General features: G+C 42.4%; 1 protein-coding gene across 5 annotated transcripts in view; it reads right to left on the bottom strand.

Annotated features, from left to right (window-relative positions):
- Positions 1–10906: 10906 nt before the first annotated feature.
- The window catches only part of Gdap2 (ganglioside-induced differentiation-associated-protein 2), a 57503-nt gene continuing 52317 nt past the window's right edge, over positions 10907–16092 (bottom strand). For 4 of the 5 annotated variants that reach the window (XR_015666093.1, XR_015666085.1, XM_087627712.1 and 1 more), the window contains one exon: positions 10907–14143. Coding sequence is in view for 2 of the 5 variants with exons in the window: in XM_087627712.1 (XP_087483838.1) it covers positions 14096–14143 (48 nt within the window). In the remaining 3 variants the exon portion in view is untranslated. 5 annotated transcript variants of the gene reach the window in all.

Below are 16092 nucleotides of genomic sequence, written 5' to 3'. Positions count from 1 at the left end.
GGTCCCCAGCTCTGAAAAAAAGAAAAGAAAAAAAAAAGAGTGTGTACCAGAATCCCAAGGTCCGATGAACTTTCTAAGGCCTCACGTTGAACCAAAATTAATCTTAAAGTGATCATACCAGAGCAAACAAGGACGGTTACGATAAAGCAATCTGCCGGGTGGAAAACAGCTTGCTTGCTTTCTGGCTGCACTGACGGTCTAAAGGTGCTTTCACCCTTGTCTGCTGACCTGTTATTGCAGTGTGACTGAAGCTCCTTAGGTAGTTGGCAGCCCTCACAGTTAAACACACTAGCTTGTTTCTGTGTAGACCTCAAAGCCTATGATCTTTATTATAAAGGTGTTGCTATGCCGGGGATGATTAGGATATACATGTTTGCTGACACTGGAAGTTTATTGTTCCTGTGCTTACCCATCTTTAGAGAACAAAGATGGAATCAGGGCAAACTCCTTAGGTGACACGCCTTAGAGCAAGTGCTCAAAGAGGATGAGCTCAAATCACCACAGTTCAAAAGGCTGCCTTCCTCTCCTGACTGTTACACCAGTGCTGAGGTGTCAGGGGTGACTTATCCTCTGGATGCATCATCTCTAGAGACACCCCTCCATCTGGGACTGCCCCACCCCAACCTTACTGATAAAGTCCAGACAAGAGATTAGATATTAAGCAACCTCATAGCAGAGAGCTCAGGAGTGGCAGAGCCAGAATTACAATGACCTTTAAACTTTGGTAAGAACACAAATTATCTGGGGACCTTGGAAAAATCCAGACAATTAGTAGCTGGGGTGGGGTCTCAGAATCTGTAAGAAATTCCTAGTAATGCACTATAAGTCACAAGATCAGGAAAGGCTTTCTAGATGGCCCCATTCTGTTTGCTTTGGAGTCTATGTACACTTCTTAACGATTGTGGCTCCTAGGAACTTGAGTGATGCGGGCCCATCTCCGCACTTTGTTCTATGATAGATACATCGTGATCCTGCCATTTCTCTAATGACCCTCTAGTGGGACCTTTCCTTTATTGTTTTTCTATTTCTATTTGGCTGAAATGTATCTTTTATGTTTCTGGTCTCTAGCACTGTCTGGATTGCTACAGGAAGCCTGGCACCACACTCTTTCTTCTTCACAGCCTCCTAGCCTTGCTGTTCAGAGAAGCCAAGATGGCAACTTCTATACAATGGAACATGGATGAATGTTAGTGATACATGTAATTTCTGGGTATGGTACATAGTCTTTGAAGGACAAGTCTTCTAGCTCTTTCCCATCTGCTAGCTTCACCCAGAGGGGCATGAATCCTTTAGAAGCCTCACTGGAAGATGGCTCCTCAGTATTGCAGGAACTTGTCTATGGTCAAGTCTTGGAGAAGACTGACCAACAGAAACATGCATTAAAGTTGTCCGAGATAGTGTTTAAGACCTCGGTCATTTTCAGTTTGTCATAACAGCCACTGTTATTTTGCTAGTGTAGACATCACTAGTGACCATTTGAATCTGGGCTAAACATGGACTCATGAAAACAGTCTCTCCAGCAAAAGGCTGTGTCATTTTTTACTGAGCCTCTCTGGGCATACTGCTGGCACTGATCTGGCAGCAGTTTATTTTTCTTATAAGAAAAATAAGTCTTCTAGGGGGCAGCTCATTCCATTCTGATCACCATTATCTATGTTTAATTTGGTTGCCAACGTGCACTGAGGCATTACTCTAGCCTTAAGACTTAGTTTTAAATGTAAATAAACATGAATCCCCACCTGAAAATATTCCCCCAGTTCCGGAGAGTGCTAACCTTTTCTGTTAGTTCTTGATCTCTGTGGCCTGCTGGGAAGCTGGCTGAGCAGGTGCAACTGAAAAAGCAAAACATTTTAAAAACCTTTGCTATGTGACATTAAGAGAGAACAACAAAGTCAAAATTGTGCAAACCTTTGTAATTTACCAAGGGGCCCAGTCTATAGGTGGCAACCACTCTGAAGCTTCTTACAGCCTATATGTTCTGGCTTTAATCCCAACTGCCTGGGATTCCATGTCTTCACCTGCAGTATAGGAATTTCAAGATTCTCAGGAGGAAAACAATGACTCTCTCACAGTACAGCTTAATGCCTATTTCACCAATAGAAATCTCTCTATTAACGACTTCAAAAACCTCCAATAACTTATAAGCATCTCAACACATGCTCAGGCACATCTAAATTAGAAGACATAATTGAAAAGAATAAGACTGAATAGTAAAGCAGCAAAAGATTAGAAACCCTTACATCCAAATTATACAGAACACACACACACACACACACACACACACACACACACACACTATAATTTTAGTTGTAATCGGCAGAGAAAAATTATGACTCAGCTGAAGTAGTTCTGACAACTCAAATTAAGTAGCAGACTGCTAAATGTAGAGTCAAGAACTGGGCCTTATCTATAAATGTGATGACAGCTAATTTCCCTGTGCTAAGATAGAGGATGAGGTGCTGATGAAGTATCACAGAAAACATGTACTCTACCTTAATAACTCGACAGAGAGCAGCATGCATCCACTGAGTCTAAAAGACCCAGACGATAAGGGCTGGGGATTGGGAAACTGGACTGGAAAGGGAATAAAATACTTTCTACAACATAAATTATTACTATCTTGCTACTACTAGGGTAGCATAAATAGAAATTTAAAAAATAACCTAAATTTTAAAAGGTCCAGTGGCTTCTTTCCATTTCCTCTGTCTCCACTACATTAACATGTGTGCAAATAGGCTTTAGCAAGTAGGAAAAGAATCTGAATTTGACACATGCTATCTCTGATAACAAAGATTTGTTTTCAGATCTCTTGGTATTTTCTCCTAGTAACCAATTATAGAAGAAAACAAGTGTGGTCATTTCCCCAAATTATTACTGATTTGCTTGTAAAGACCAAGAGAATAAAGATTACAAAAAACTCAAATGCAGTTAAAGGAATCAATGGTTTAGACCTGGCTCACATGCACATTCTAGTTCACAGGATGGCATGGAGTATGAGGACAGTGATACTATGGGAGAGTTCTTCCACTGAAGGTAGACAATCTGGGGAGACTCTCCTGTTAGTACTGGGATGGTCAGTGTTGCCAACTTGACAGTAGACCTCTCTGAACATGAGTGTGATAGATGATGTGAATTGTGAACTGATGTGAAAAGACCCATCTCGGTTGTGAGCAGGACCATTCCCGGGGTGACAGGGGGGGACTCTGGGTTATAAATTCCTATAAAATTTACATTTCTATAAAATTATTTATAAAAATTTCTATAAAAATACAATGGAAAAAAGAGAGCACCTTCAAAGAATGGTGCTGGTCTAACTGGCAGTTGGTATGTAGAAAAATGAAAAGAGATTCATATCTGTTATCTTGCACAAGGCTCAAGTCCAAGTAGATCAAGGACCTTAACATAAAACCAGATACAGTGAATCTAACAGAAGAGAGAATGGGAAAGAACCTCAAACTCCTGAGCATGGGGGAAATTTCCTAAACAGAACTCCAAAGGCTCAGGTTCTAAGACCAAGAATTGATAAGTGGGACCTTGTGAAACTGAAAAGCTTCTATAAGGCATATGACATAGTCAATAGAACAAATGGAAAACCTACAAATTGGGAAAAAAATCTTCACTAGCCCCACATCTGATAGAGGGCTAATATCCAAAATATATAAAGAACTTAAAAAGCTAACTTCCAAAAAAAAAAAACACAAAAAAACAAAACAAAAACAACAACAACAACCCAATCAAAAAATGGGGTATGGAACTAAACAGAGTTCACAACAGAGGAATCTCAAATGGCTGAGAAGCACTTAAAGAAATGGTCAACGTCCTTAGTTGTAGGGAGCAGCGCGGTAAAACAAAGATGGCACCGACATCCAGCACTGTCTGGATGTAGACAACTTATCGCGCATGCACAGGTTTGTCCCCTTGCCAGGGCGGCCGTAGGATAATAAGGTGAACCGGAGCCCTCCTGTGTTGAACAACAGTACTGCGCATGTGCGGGTTTGCACCTGGCATCAGCCGGGTAGCCGGGGCGGTACCATGCTAATGGGGTGGTTAATGCTCCGCCAATCCCTGGAAGACAAGTAGCAGGGGTGATAGTGGGGTGATTCGTGCTCCACCAATCCCTGAAAGACAATTAGCATAGCCCCAGCCTGTTGTGTATATAAGGCGAGCGCTTTTGTCGCTCGAGGTCCCGGTATCAGCAGAGGTGGTCCTGCAATAAAGGCTGTTGAGAAGAATCCGACCGTGTTGCGTCTTCCTTGCAGGCCGAGGTGGGCGCGACACTTAGTAATCAGGGAAATGCAAATCCAAATGACCATGAGATTCCACCTTACACCAATCAGACCAGCTAAGATCAAATACTCAGGTGACAGCACATGTTGGCAAGATTTTGGAGAAAGTGAACACTCCTCCATTGCTGGTAGGATCACAAATTGGTAGAACCACTCTGGAAATCAGTCTGGAGGTTCTTCAGAAAATAGGAAATAGACCTACCTGAGGACCCAGTTATACCACTTTTGGGCATATACCCAAAAGATGCTCTACCATGCCACAGGGGCATGCGCTCTATTATGTTCATAACAGTCTTATTTGTGATAGCTGGAAAGAACCCAGATGTCCTTCAACAGAGGAATGGATACAGAAAATGTGGTATACAAATGGAATACTACTCAGCTATTAACAATGACTTCATGAAATTCTTAGGCAAATGGATGGAACTAGAAAATACCATCCTGAGTGAAGTAAATCAGACCCAAAAGGACATGCATGGAGTAGGGATTAGCTTAAAAATGTACAGATTACTTTCTTGCTTTTTCTAGGATGTAGTTTCCGGCCTTGTGTTGGAACTTTCCATTTATTATCCTTTGTAGGACTGGATTTGTGGGAAGATATTGTATAAATTTGGTTTTGTCATGGAATATCTTGGTTTCTCCATCTACGTTAATTGAGAGTTTTGCTGGCCTGGGCTGGCATTTGTGTTCTCTTAGGGTCTGTATGACATCTGCCAAGGATCTTCTGGCTTTCATAGTCTCTGGTGAGAAGTCTGGTGTAATTCTGATAGGTCTGCCTTTATATGTTACTTGACCTTTTTCCCTTACTGCTTTTAATATTCCTTGTTTTGTGCATTTGATGTTTTGATTCTTATGTGACAGAGGGAGTTTCCTTTCTGGTCCAATCTATTTGGAGTTCTGTAGGCTTCTTGCATGTTCATGGGCACCTCTTTCTTTAGGTTAGGGAAATTTTCATCTATAATTTTGTTAAGATTTTTACTGGCCCTTTAAGTTGGGAGTCTTTGCTGTCTTCTATACCTATTATCCTTAGGTTTGATCTTCTTATTGTGTCTTGGATTTCCTGGATGTTTTGGGTTAGGAGCTTTTTGCATTTTCTTTTTTGAGTGTTGTGTCAATGTTTTCTATGGTATCTTCTGCACCTGAGATTCTCTCTTCTCTCTCTTGTATTCTGTTGGTAATGCTTGTGTCTATGACTCCTGATCTCTTTCCTAGGTTTTGTATCTCCAGGGTTGTCTCCCTTTGTGATTTCTTTATTGTTTCTCTTTCCATTTTTAGATCCTGGATGGTTTTGTTCAATTCCTTCACCTGTTTGGTTGTGCTTTCCTCTAATTCTTTAAGGGATTTTTGTGTTTCCTCTTCAAGGGCTTCTATATGTTTACCTGTGGTCCTGTATTTAAGGAAGTTACTTCTATCCTTCTTAAAGTCCTCTATCATCATCATGAGATGTGATTTTAAATCTGAATCTTGCTTTTCTGGTGTGATGGGGTATCCAGGACTTGTTATAGTGGGAGAGCTGGATTCTGATGATGCCAAGTTTCTCTTGCTGATGTTCTTGTGCTTGCCTCTCACCTTCTGGTTATCTCTCCTGCTTACTTACCCTTGCTGTCTCTGACTGGAGTCTGTCCCTCCGGTGATCCTGGTTGTGTCCAAACTCCCCAGATTCCAGTTGTCTCTGTGATCCTGTGATTCTGTGATCCTGAGATCCTGAATGTGTCAGAGCTCCTGGGAGTCAAGCTGCCTCTGGGGTCCTGAAACCCTGGTGTGAACAAGCTCCTGCGATCCTATTGTATCAGGGCTCTTGAGAGTCAAGCTTGCTCAGGGTGTTGCAGGAGTAGGTGAGGAGCCAGAGCCCTGGGTTTGTTCTGGGCACAAGTGCAAGCTGGAAGGAACCTTTGCCTCTGGTTGGGCAGGGGGTTTGTGTTTCCCTCATTCCTCTGTGTGTGTGTGTGTGTGTGTGTGTGTGTGTGTGTGTGTGTGTGTTGGGGGGATTCCAGTTATGCCAGGTATTGGGAAAGATGTTGTGACCTCAACTGTTATCTTGAGTTTGTCAGAGCTCCAGTGTTCCTGGTTGTGTCCGATCTCCTGGGAATTGAGCTTCCTCTGTGATCCTGTGAACCTGGGCATAGCTGGAAAGAACCCAGATGTCCTTCAACAGAAGAATGGATACAGGAAACGTGGTACATTTACACAATGGAGTACTATCCAGTTATTAAAAACAATGGCTTCATGAAATTCTTAGGCAAATGGATGGACTAGAAAATATCATCCTGAGTGAGGGTACCCAGTCACAAAAGAACATCCAGTCACAAAAGAACATACATGGTATGCACTCACTGATACATGGATATTAACCCCAAAGCTTGGAATACTCAAGGTACAATTCACAGACCACATAAAGCTCAAGAACAATGACAAAGTGCAGATGCTTCAGTCCTTCTTATGAGGGGGAACAAAAATATTCATAGGAGGAGATATGGAGACAAAGTTTGTAGCAGACACTGAAGGAATGGCCATTCAGAGCCTGCCCCACCTGGGGATCCAGACTATATACACCAAACCCAGACAATATTGCTGATGCCAAGAAGTGTATGCTTGCTGACAGGAGCCTGATATATCTGTCTCCTGAGAGGTTCTGCCACAGCCTGACAAATACAGAGGAGGATGCTCACAGCCAACCATTGGACTGATAATGGGGTCCTTAATGGAGGGGTTAAAGGACTGAGGAGCCGAAGGGGTTTGCAACCGCATAGGAAGAACAACAATATCAACCAACCAGATGCCCCCGAAGCTCCCAGGGACTAAAACGCCAACCCAAAAGTACACATGGAGGAACCCATGGCTTCACATATGTAGCAGAGGATGGCCTTGTTGGTGGGCATCAATGGGAGGAAAAGCCCTTGGTCCTGTGAAAGCTTGATGCGTCAGTGTAGGGGGAATGCCAGGGTGGGAAGGTGGGATGGAGTGGGTGGTTCGGGGAGCATCCTCATAGAAGCAAGGGCAGGGATGGGGTAGTGGGTTTTTGGAGTGGAAACTGGGAAAGTTACATAACATTTGAAGTGTAAAAAAAGAAAATATCCAATAAAAGAAAAGAAAAAAAGTACAAAATACCCAGGATACAATCCACAGAACTCAAGAAGGTTAACAAGCACAAAGGCCCAAGTGGGGATGCATCAATCCCAACTTAGGAGAAGAAAGCAATGGGGGTGGGGGGAGATGGGGGCAGAGGGAGAGAAGGACCTGGGTGGGAAAAGGGAAGGGGAGGGGAAAAGAGGAACATGATCAGGTATTAGTAGGGTGTAGGAACAGGAATAAAGCCCTGAAAGCCAGCAGAATGAATGGAAACGGACAACCTCCAGAAGCAGGAGGTGGAAGAACCCTCTAGAATGTACCAGAGACCCGAAATGCCCAACAGAGGGGAGAGGGAACTTGTAGAGTCCACCTCCAGCAGAAAGACAGGACCTCAAGTGGAGGGATGGGGTTGCCATCCCACAGTCAAAAACTCTGATCCAGTATTGTTCCTGTCTAAAAGAACTACCAGGACAAAAATGGAGAAGAACCTGAGGGAAAGCAGGTCCAGTGTCAGGCCCAACTTGGGAACCATCTCAAGGGGAGGCTCTAAGGAATGACACTATTACTAATGATATGGTGTGCTTACAGACAGGAGCCTAGTATGGCTGCCCTCTGAGAGGCCAACAAGCAGCTAAATGAGAAAGCAGATACTTACGACAAATGGTCAGAAGCAGGGGACCCTGTGGTTGAATTAGGGAAAGGCTGAAAGAAGTTGAGAAGGATAACCCCATAAGAAGACTAGCAGTCTCAACTAACCTGGACCCCCAAGATCTCCCAGACACTGAGCTACCAACCAGGCAGCATATACCAGCTGGTCCGAGGCCCCCGACACATACACAGCAGAGGACTCCCTGGTCTGGACTCAGTGAGAGAAGATGCACCTAACCCTTGAGAGACTTGAGGCCCCAGGGAGTAGGGAAGCCTGGTGGGGTGGGTGGGGACATCCTCTTGAAGATGAGGTGGGGTGGGATGAGGAACTGTTGGAGGGCAGACCGGGAGGGGGATAAAGACTGGACTGTTAAAAAGATTAAAGATAATTTTAAAAACTTGCATATTAAATATAATAATCTCAATAAAAGCTTTATCTATAAAGTTAGAAAGCCAGCGAAACACTAGTATGCATACACTCATCTGTTTCCCGGTCACAGAGATGCGAGCGGCTGCTTCAAGCTCTGCCTCCTTGCTGTGACGGACTGCAGCCTGAACTGTGAGCTATAATAGCCCGTTCTCCCTTAGGTTGCTTTTGTCAGAGCAGTTAACAGGAGAAGAATCAGAGACAGCTGCTAACTGTGTAACAGAGCAATAATATACAGATTGAATGCTCTGGTCCTAATATTTCCTTACTGCACCATGGCCTGGCATGACAATCCTTAAATGAGGTTTTTTTTTTTTTTTTTGGTCTAAGTATCAATACACACACAATCCTTCATTCATTTCCTCATCTACAAAAACAGCGTTAATTTTATAATAATGTGTGAGAAAACAAAATTGAAGAGAAAAACTTCCAATCATTCTGTGTTCAACTGTATAAAACAGGTTGATGTAATAGGGAAGGATGCATCCAGTAGGTGAAGACAAAATCATGTGCAGCCTATGGCAGTACATGCAGGGTGACTTGCTGTGCTGTGTACTTAGTCCACACTCACACGACCAGTGACAAAACAACCTACCTACCCTATTTGTTGACATTATTTTAAAACTTCACTAGTATCTATACCCTGCCAAATCTGTGAACTTGGTTTTGCCTTTATCCACATATATGAGATCTAACTAATTTTATGTTTATGTATATAATTTAGATTGCATAATAAATATAAAAAGTGAAAACTGAGGAGCTAAGATGTTGGGGGAGGGGCAGTCATTGTCTTAAGTTCTATACTCACCAAGGAAGCCCACCAGGCTACAGTAAATAGTTCCAAACTCGTGGTCACAAAGATGACCCCAGTGAAACTCGGGGAGATGGGGGATGGGTATAGAATGCTTGAAAGCGAACTGTGAACTGTCAAGAGTGGGGGCTGACAGCAGCGGTGGGAAAGCGATTGGGGGGTGGGTGAACCAGAATGAACTTTAATACATGTGTGAAACTATCGAGGCACATATGTGATAGAAGCTACAATAAAGGAGAAGACAATAGTAATAATGATGATGATAATAACAACAAAGTTCTCCCATCGAGCCGATATAAACATAGTCACTTTCATTACTGCCTTTCACAGGCTCTATTTGTAAAGACTGAGACCCTTTCTGAAGGGGATCAAACTACTCCACAGAAAGGGCTAAAACATTTTAAAAGACGTGAGTGACCACAGTAGCATTCTCCACAAACAAGTTTTAAGATCCTGTTAAAATGGTTTTTAGCCTCCTTTCTCCAACAGGAATGTAAATTTTTTATATATGGTTAAGCTGTTCTATGTTTTAGCAAAAGTGACCTGGTATAAGTAAGTCCTGGCTCAGTTGAAATAACTGTACACTCATGTTAGCAAAACATATTAGAAAAGTCTTGTGATGTGAAGGTTATCTTTCCTGTCTGAGCCAGTGTTGACCATATTCAACAGTTATGATTTATTAGAATAATTCATGTAGAGAATATTCTTTTCTTCTCAGATCTAGCAGCTAATCTTAGAAATGTAGGCAAAACGTTAACTGGTATTTATGAGAGCCACTGATATCACAGTGACCACGATCCCACCTGCTCAGGGTAAATTAAAGCTGCAACACTCTTACTGCTCTGTCTTTACCACAAGTCCCAGAAGTCATAGTCGAAGAATAGAAGAGCATATCATCGACATTTATATGCATATCTGCTTATACACATTCCTTAAATGTATTTCTTGAATCTATTATGAAACCCATATCCCCTCTCAGCTCATAACATGACCTAGGCCACACATCCATAAGTACCCACTTCATTATGTTAAAGCTGTAATCTCAGGGGTGATGTTGGGACTTGGGCGGATTAGTATAGTGAGGGTGAGTGATGATCTCCCTTCCCTCTATGAAGACTTAGCAAGGGGAACATCTTCCTGGGAACCAACGTGTATGTCTTTTTGATCTTGGGGCTTTGTAGACTTCCACACTGAGCCTCCAGGTTTAATGCAATTATGAACCCAGAACTAACTGGAAGCAGGGAGGCTGCATTAGAGATGGCAGAGCGAAAACATTTCATATGTTGCTTACGATGGCTATGAGAACACTACGCTGGCAGTGTGGTTCAGTGGTGCAGTGCGTGGCAAGCATTGCACAAGGCTGTGGGGTCAATGTCTTGTCCCAGAGGTGGGATGGAGTGGGGCATAAACTAACTGGAAAGTCCCTTAAGTCCAATCAGAGGAGTCCACAGCCTACCTTGAGGCACTTTTGGTTTTTAATATCACAATGCAGAGGGTCCACAGCTATACTTTTTCTTTATCCAATCCTTGAAATTCTAATTTCTATTTATATGTCCACCAATTGAAACTACTAAACACACATTAGAAAGAATGCTTTTTAGCTTGTATTGAAAACTACATTTTATCACTTTCCTGGTAACTGTTACAAAGGAAACAATAAGACCATTAATCTCTCAATATTTATTTTTCTGGTGCTGGGGGTAGAATCCAGGCTCTTGGGTGTGTTGTGTGACTGCTCTACCATGGGGTTAGAACCCCAGTCCTACAGTTCTATTTTACAATAAAAGCAAACAAATAAAAACTCAGGAAGACATAGGCAGACTTCTTTTTTTCTTTTTCTTTTGCTAGAGTGTTTATACTTACCCTTCTTTGGAAGGACACTTTATTTCTTTTAAGACTTTCACTTTCAGAAACTTAATAAAGCAAACAAACAAACAAACACACACCTATATCCATTTTCCTTATGTATGTTCCTTTGATCTTGGGGCTTTGTAGATATATATAAAAAAAATCCTGATTGCTCTTAAAATACTACAAATGGATTCCTCTGAAAAAGCAAATATAATAGACCCTCTCACAATGAAACCCGAGAGACACAGTAAAGAAACCTTTAACAATGAACCACTTGCCATAACAATCTAGTACTCTCAACCTCTCTCAGGAGGTCATTTTCTGATCCAGAGTCTTGGATACGTGAGTCAGAAAAACCCAAGTATGTGCTGAAGCAAATGTACTTCCACACAAATTCTATCCTGTTTGCCTGTGTCAGTTAACAAGCTAGTGATTTCTAGGTTGTGCCTTTAGCCGTTCAGCTAGTGCTTGGCATGACCAAGGTTTAACTGGACTGAAGACTTGTTGGTGCTCTGGGTTAACAGCAGGTCTTAGAGACAGTCACCCAGTCACCCATTCTCTAATAACATTCTTGGAAACCTCTGTGTTCTCCAGGCTATCCAAACCTTTGACAGAACACATGTACACGGCAGGTTACTTACTCATTTCAATACCAGGGCTATGCTGTCTCCCCGCCAAGAAGCAATCTATGGCACTTTCGACAATTAGGAAAGCGTGAACAGCCCCACACTGGCCCTTTCCTTCCTTCCTCAGTCACCCTTACATACACTGCTATGTAGTCTTTCACCACCTTTACACTCCAACTGTGTCAATTAGGCCAGAACATCAGCAAATACAGATTCTTAAAGGTATGAAAAAATTCTCTCAAAAGTATTGCATACAATAAATTGCAACTTGCACAGATCTGGGTATCATAGCATGTATTTACAATCCTAGTACTCTAGAGGTTGAGACAGAGGGTCACAAGTCTGGAGCCAGCCTGAGTGTGAGTCTGTCTGAAAAATACACATTGTTCATATATATTTTCTTCTGTTCAAATAGCAAGGTAGCTTATAGTTTCTATTACCCAGAGTGCCAATGGCTTGGGCCAGATGCCAGTTCTAGGTAGCTAAGTCCAGCATTAGTGGAGCAGGTGCATTGCTATAACTGCTTCTAGTGAGCAATGCCTCAGATAAATGGCACAGTAATTGCTGAATGGGAGAAATTTAGATTACCAGGCACTGTAAGGTTGCGATTAAAGGAATAATGAAAGGAAGTTTACACCTGACACTTGACTGGTTGTCTCGATGACCTAGAACATACCGGCAAGTCCTTACCATGTAGGTGGAAAGGACAAGCAGTAGCTTTGATATCTAACAGGGACACCTATCTGAGAAATGTGAACCACTTCTTATTTATATGAAACAACATAAAATGATCACTGGGAGGGCTCCCTCTTACGGAGGAAGAGAAGCATGCTTCTTCCCCTCTCCCGAGTTGTCTCTCCCAGGACCTAGGCAGTGGACTGGGTCCCTGCCTTACTGTCTCTTCCAGGTCTTACTTTCTCTTCTATGAACTGCAAACACACATGACACAGTGCAGGGGATGGAGGTGCGTGGGTGTGGACACCAAAAAGACTATAAAGACACCCACATGGAAACAATAATGCCTTGACCTTGATTCAAGAAGAAGTCTTTAAAATGGGTAACAGATGTCCCTTATTAAATGGCAGCATTGTAGGAGAGCCAAAAGAAAATCTGTACAGAGCAGGAAATGGTCAGGGGGTCTGGGATTTTTTTTTGTGACCCACCCCCAAAAACCACTCAGTCATTCAAAAGGTGCCAAAGACCATGGGGCACCTTACAGATATTTCTTTACACATATTTCTTCCCATTAACCCATTGAGAACTATGGAGACACTATCGCACCCCACCTCCCTCAATTCTCTGCATCCTGGAATAGCCAAGTTCTTTCTAAATGCTATCTTTGTTACCTCTGAGGTAGGTTCTGTAATTCTAAGTTTCACTGATTAAGGCACACACAGAGCCTGAATAGCAAATGTTTTATGAAAAGTGAATTTCCTGGTCCTTGGACTTGTGCACTGTCACATATTTCCACCATAATGATGATGTAGGCGACTCAAGCGAAACTGAACCAACACAAGCATTTATGACTCTGAGGAGACAGCAATGTGGTCAGCGATGGAGTCCTGGGAAATGCTCTTTACTTAGGAGTGCTGGTAGCACAACATTCTTTTCATAAGGAGACCAGTCACATGATTATAGAAAAGAGTTGAAGATACAGTCTTCATGTTCTCCACACTCTGAGATCAGAACAGTGTCAATCTGAGCAAAGTCAATAATCCAAGAAGCTCTTACAGCTCAGCCTTACCTTGTGCCAACAATTCGTGAGTTCTAAGTTTTGTTGAAGGTTTTTACAGTTTCAACCAGACACATTCCAATATTCTTGGTCATGGGGAATCCTATATTATAATCAGATCATTGGTATAAAATGTAAATGGTATTAAAGCCATGATCTGAGGGAACAATACATCCGCTCAGCACATATTCGTTCTATATAGTTTGAGAAACACTTAAATACATAGAGAGCGTGCACTGCTTTACAGATGCTATGAACAATGTTGGTAGCCTGGGTAACAGAGTCCAGAAGCGTGCACTGTAAGAGACAATGTGAGCAACGTTGGTGGCCTGTGTGACAGAGTCCAGCGTCCTTCAGGAAACTGAAGACACTCAAAAGTTGATCCCCAGTTTCTATTAATGCTCTAAAAATGAGCATTTCCATTTGATACAAATATACAAATTTAAAATGTATGCAGTTCAGAATGGCCTACCAGTTTTAGATTGCTTATGTGCCAGAAAATACATAGTCAATAAAAAAATACCAGAGAGGTGGGGACAAAAGCTCTCTGGATCTGTACAGCAAAAATGAACATCACTCCATAGGTGTCGAGTTGTGGTGAGATGGAATCCTGTAACCGAGAAGCCCTGGGAAGCGAGCGGCAGGTCACAAATCTGGTGATGGAGGGTAAGATGCAAAATAAGGCCCATTTTCCTGTGTAGAGAAAAAAACATGAGACCATTAAGTAACAACACGAATTAACAGGGTCTGCCAAAGAAAGGGGTCTGTAATAAATGGAAAAGTGCATTTGAGATGGCTACTGTGTCTGCAGCTAGTAAGTGTGTATCCACCTGTTCCACTCGAGTGTGTCAGAGCGGCCATAAAGTAGGAGAAGCCACAAGAACGACAATGTGCTTTCAGAAGTGTCACCTACTGAACACCGAGGTGCTGAAGCAGTTGCAGGTTCCTCGTGCTCACTGTCCCTTTACATTCTCACACAATAACAGGAAACAGACACACTCTCCTCTTACTGACAAGGAAAATGAAGGGCACAGAGATTATATGGTTCAACTAGAGTGCCTCACAAGGAACTGGCTGGGCCCAGATGTAAAGACACAGCTACCTTGACAGTGGACTCTTCCCACTGCTGAGTCTCACTTTAGTTATGCAACAATAAAGATGGTTTCTCAAGAGCTCAGCAGCTGTCGCTGTTTGGCAGCAGGCGGTCATGACACACCCAAGTGGCAAGACTCGCAACAATTACAGTTCTCAGGCCACTTAGCTCCACGTCAGACGGAGAACCAAATGCCAGAGACTCAGTGTCAATGTAGAAAGCAACAAGACCAGTGTAAGAAGAAATTCTTTGGCCCCCACTTTGGATATTTGTGATAAAAACAAGGCAGTTAACTTTATGATAGGAGGATCCTAGATTAGATTTATGAGATGTAAGACTGGGATCTCATTTTTAGGAAAAGCATTTCTTTGGCAAAAAAGTTGTTTTTCAGTAAACCACCAACAGAAAATGCTTACCATGAACATAAGACAATGGCCGGAGTGAGGAGGGAGAAGCAGGAAGTAGACTTCCATGGCATTTACCTTACAGTTACAGGGAACACTGACTAGATCTGGTCTTTAACCTGGTGGGCAATTTAATGTTATCAGAGCTGATGAGCCGAAGCTCAGCTGTTCTTCTGAGCACATACTCTGAGCAGGAGCGGACCCTGGTGTCACAACCAGAACTCAAAAGGATACCTAAGGAGACTTTCCATAATAGACAAATCTGACTGGGGGAAAGAGGAAATAGAAACATATCTCAGAATTGGCTACATTTCTGGAAACTTGGGGGGGAAAATATACAATTTGCATTTTAGCATGCCTATCGTAACCTCTCATCTAAGCAGTCAGTTCTATATTTTAATATACAGAAATGGTGTCCTGAGAAACATATCCCCAACGAGAAATCCTTTCTGAACACCAGAGGAAATCCTTCACCTCCACAAGGCTCATTGTTCTCCTATGCTCTCTTCCAAAGGCTTTCATCTCTGCAGTGACTTTTGTGGCAAACTGGGAGGTACATGTGTGATATGCAGTACATGTGTGATATGCAGTACATGTGTGATATGCAGTACATGTGTGATATGCAGTACATGTGTGATATGCAGTGGCATGAGACAGAGCTTCCCACGTTTACTTCACATTCCACAGAGGACCGCTGAGCCATCGAATGGCTTCTCCATTTCTGGAAACAATCAGTAATTTAACGAGTGCTCAGCAGTCAGATGCCACACTTGGATTTTATTTGTAAGCTGACTTGATCTTCTCTGGAGGTTGCCTCGGTATTATTTTCATCTAGATAAAAAAATCACCTTTCAACTACGTTTCAGAGAAACTGTTGGCTTTCTAAATGACAAGTCTTAGAAACTGTTTTTCAAGTCCACTGAAATTTGATACCAATCAACACCAATTCAGTCCTTTACCAAATAAAGGACCAATTTTGTGCTATCAAGTGTAAGATACAACCAAGCATAATAAAGTGTGCCCCTTTTGTACTACAGTATCATTTTCCTTACAAATCAGTATTCAACCACCGCCTGCTGTCTCAGTTACACATCCCATAAACTACTGTGTCACAAACATACTGCCTGAACCTTCCCTGAGTTCCG

Source organism: Rattus norvegicus, chromosome 2 (genome assembly GCF_021556685.1).
Source record: "Rattus norvegicus strain SHRSP/BbbUtx chromosome 2, alternate assembly SHRSP_T2T, whole genome shotgun sequence".
In the NCBI taxonomy this organism is placed as follows: domain Eukaryota; kingdom Metazoa; phylum Chordata; class Mammalia; order Rodentia; family Muridae; genus Rattus; species Rattus norvegicus.
Note: the sequence above shows the minus strand (reverse complement) of the source record. Positions and strands in the feature narration are given on the sequence as shown.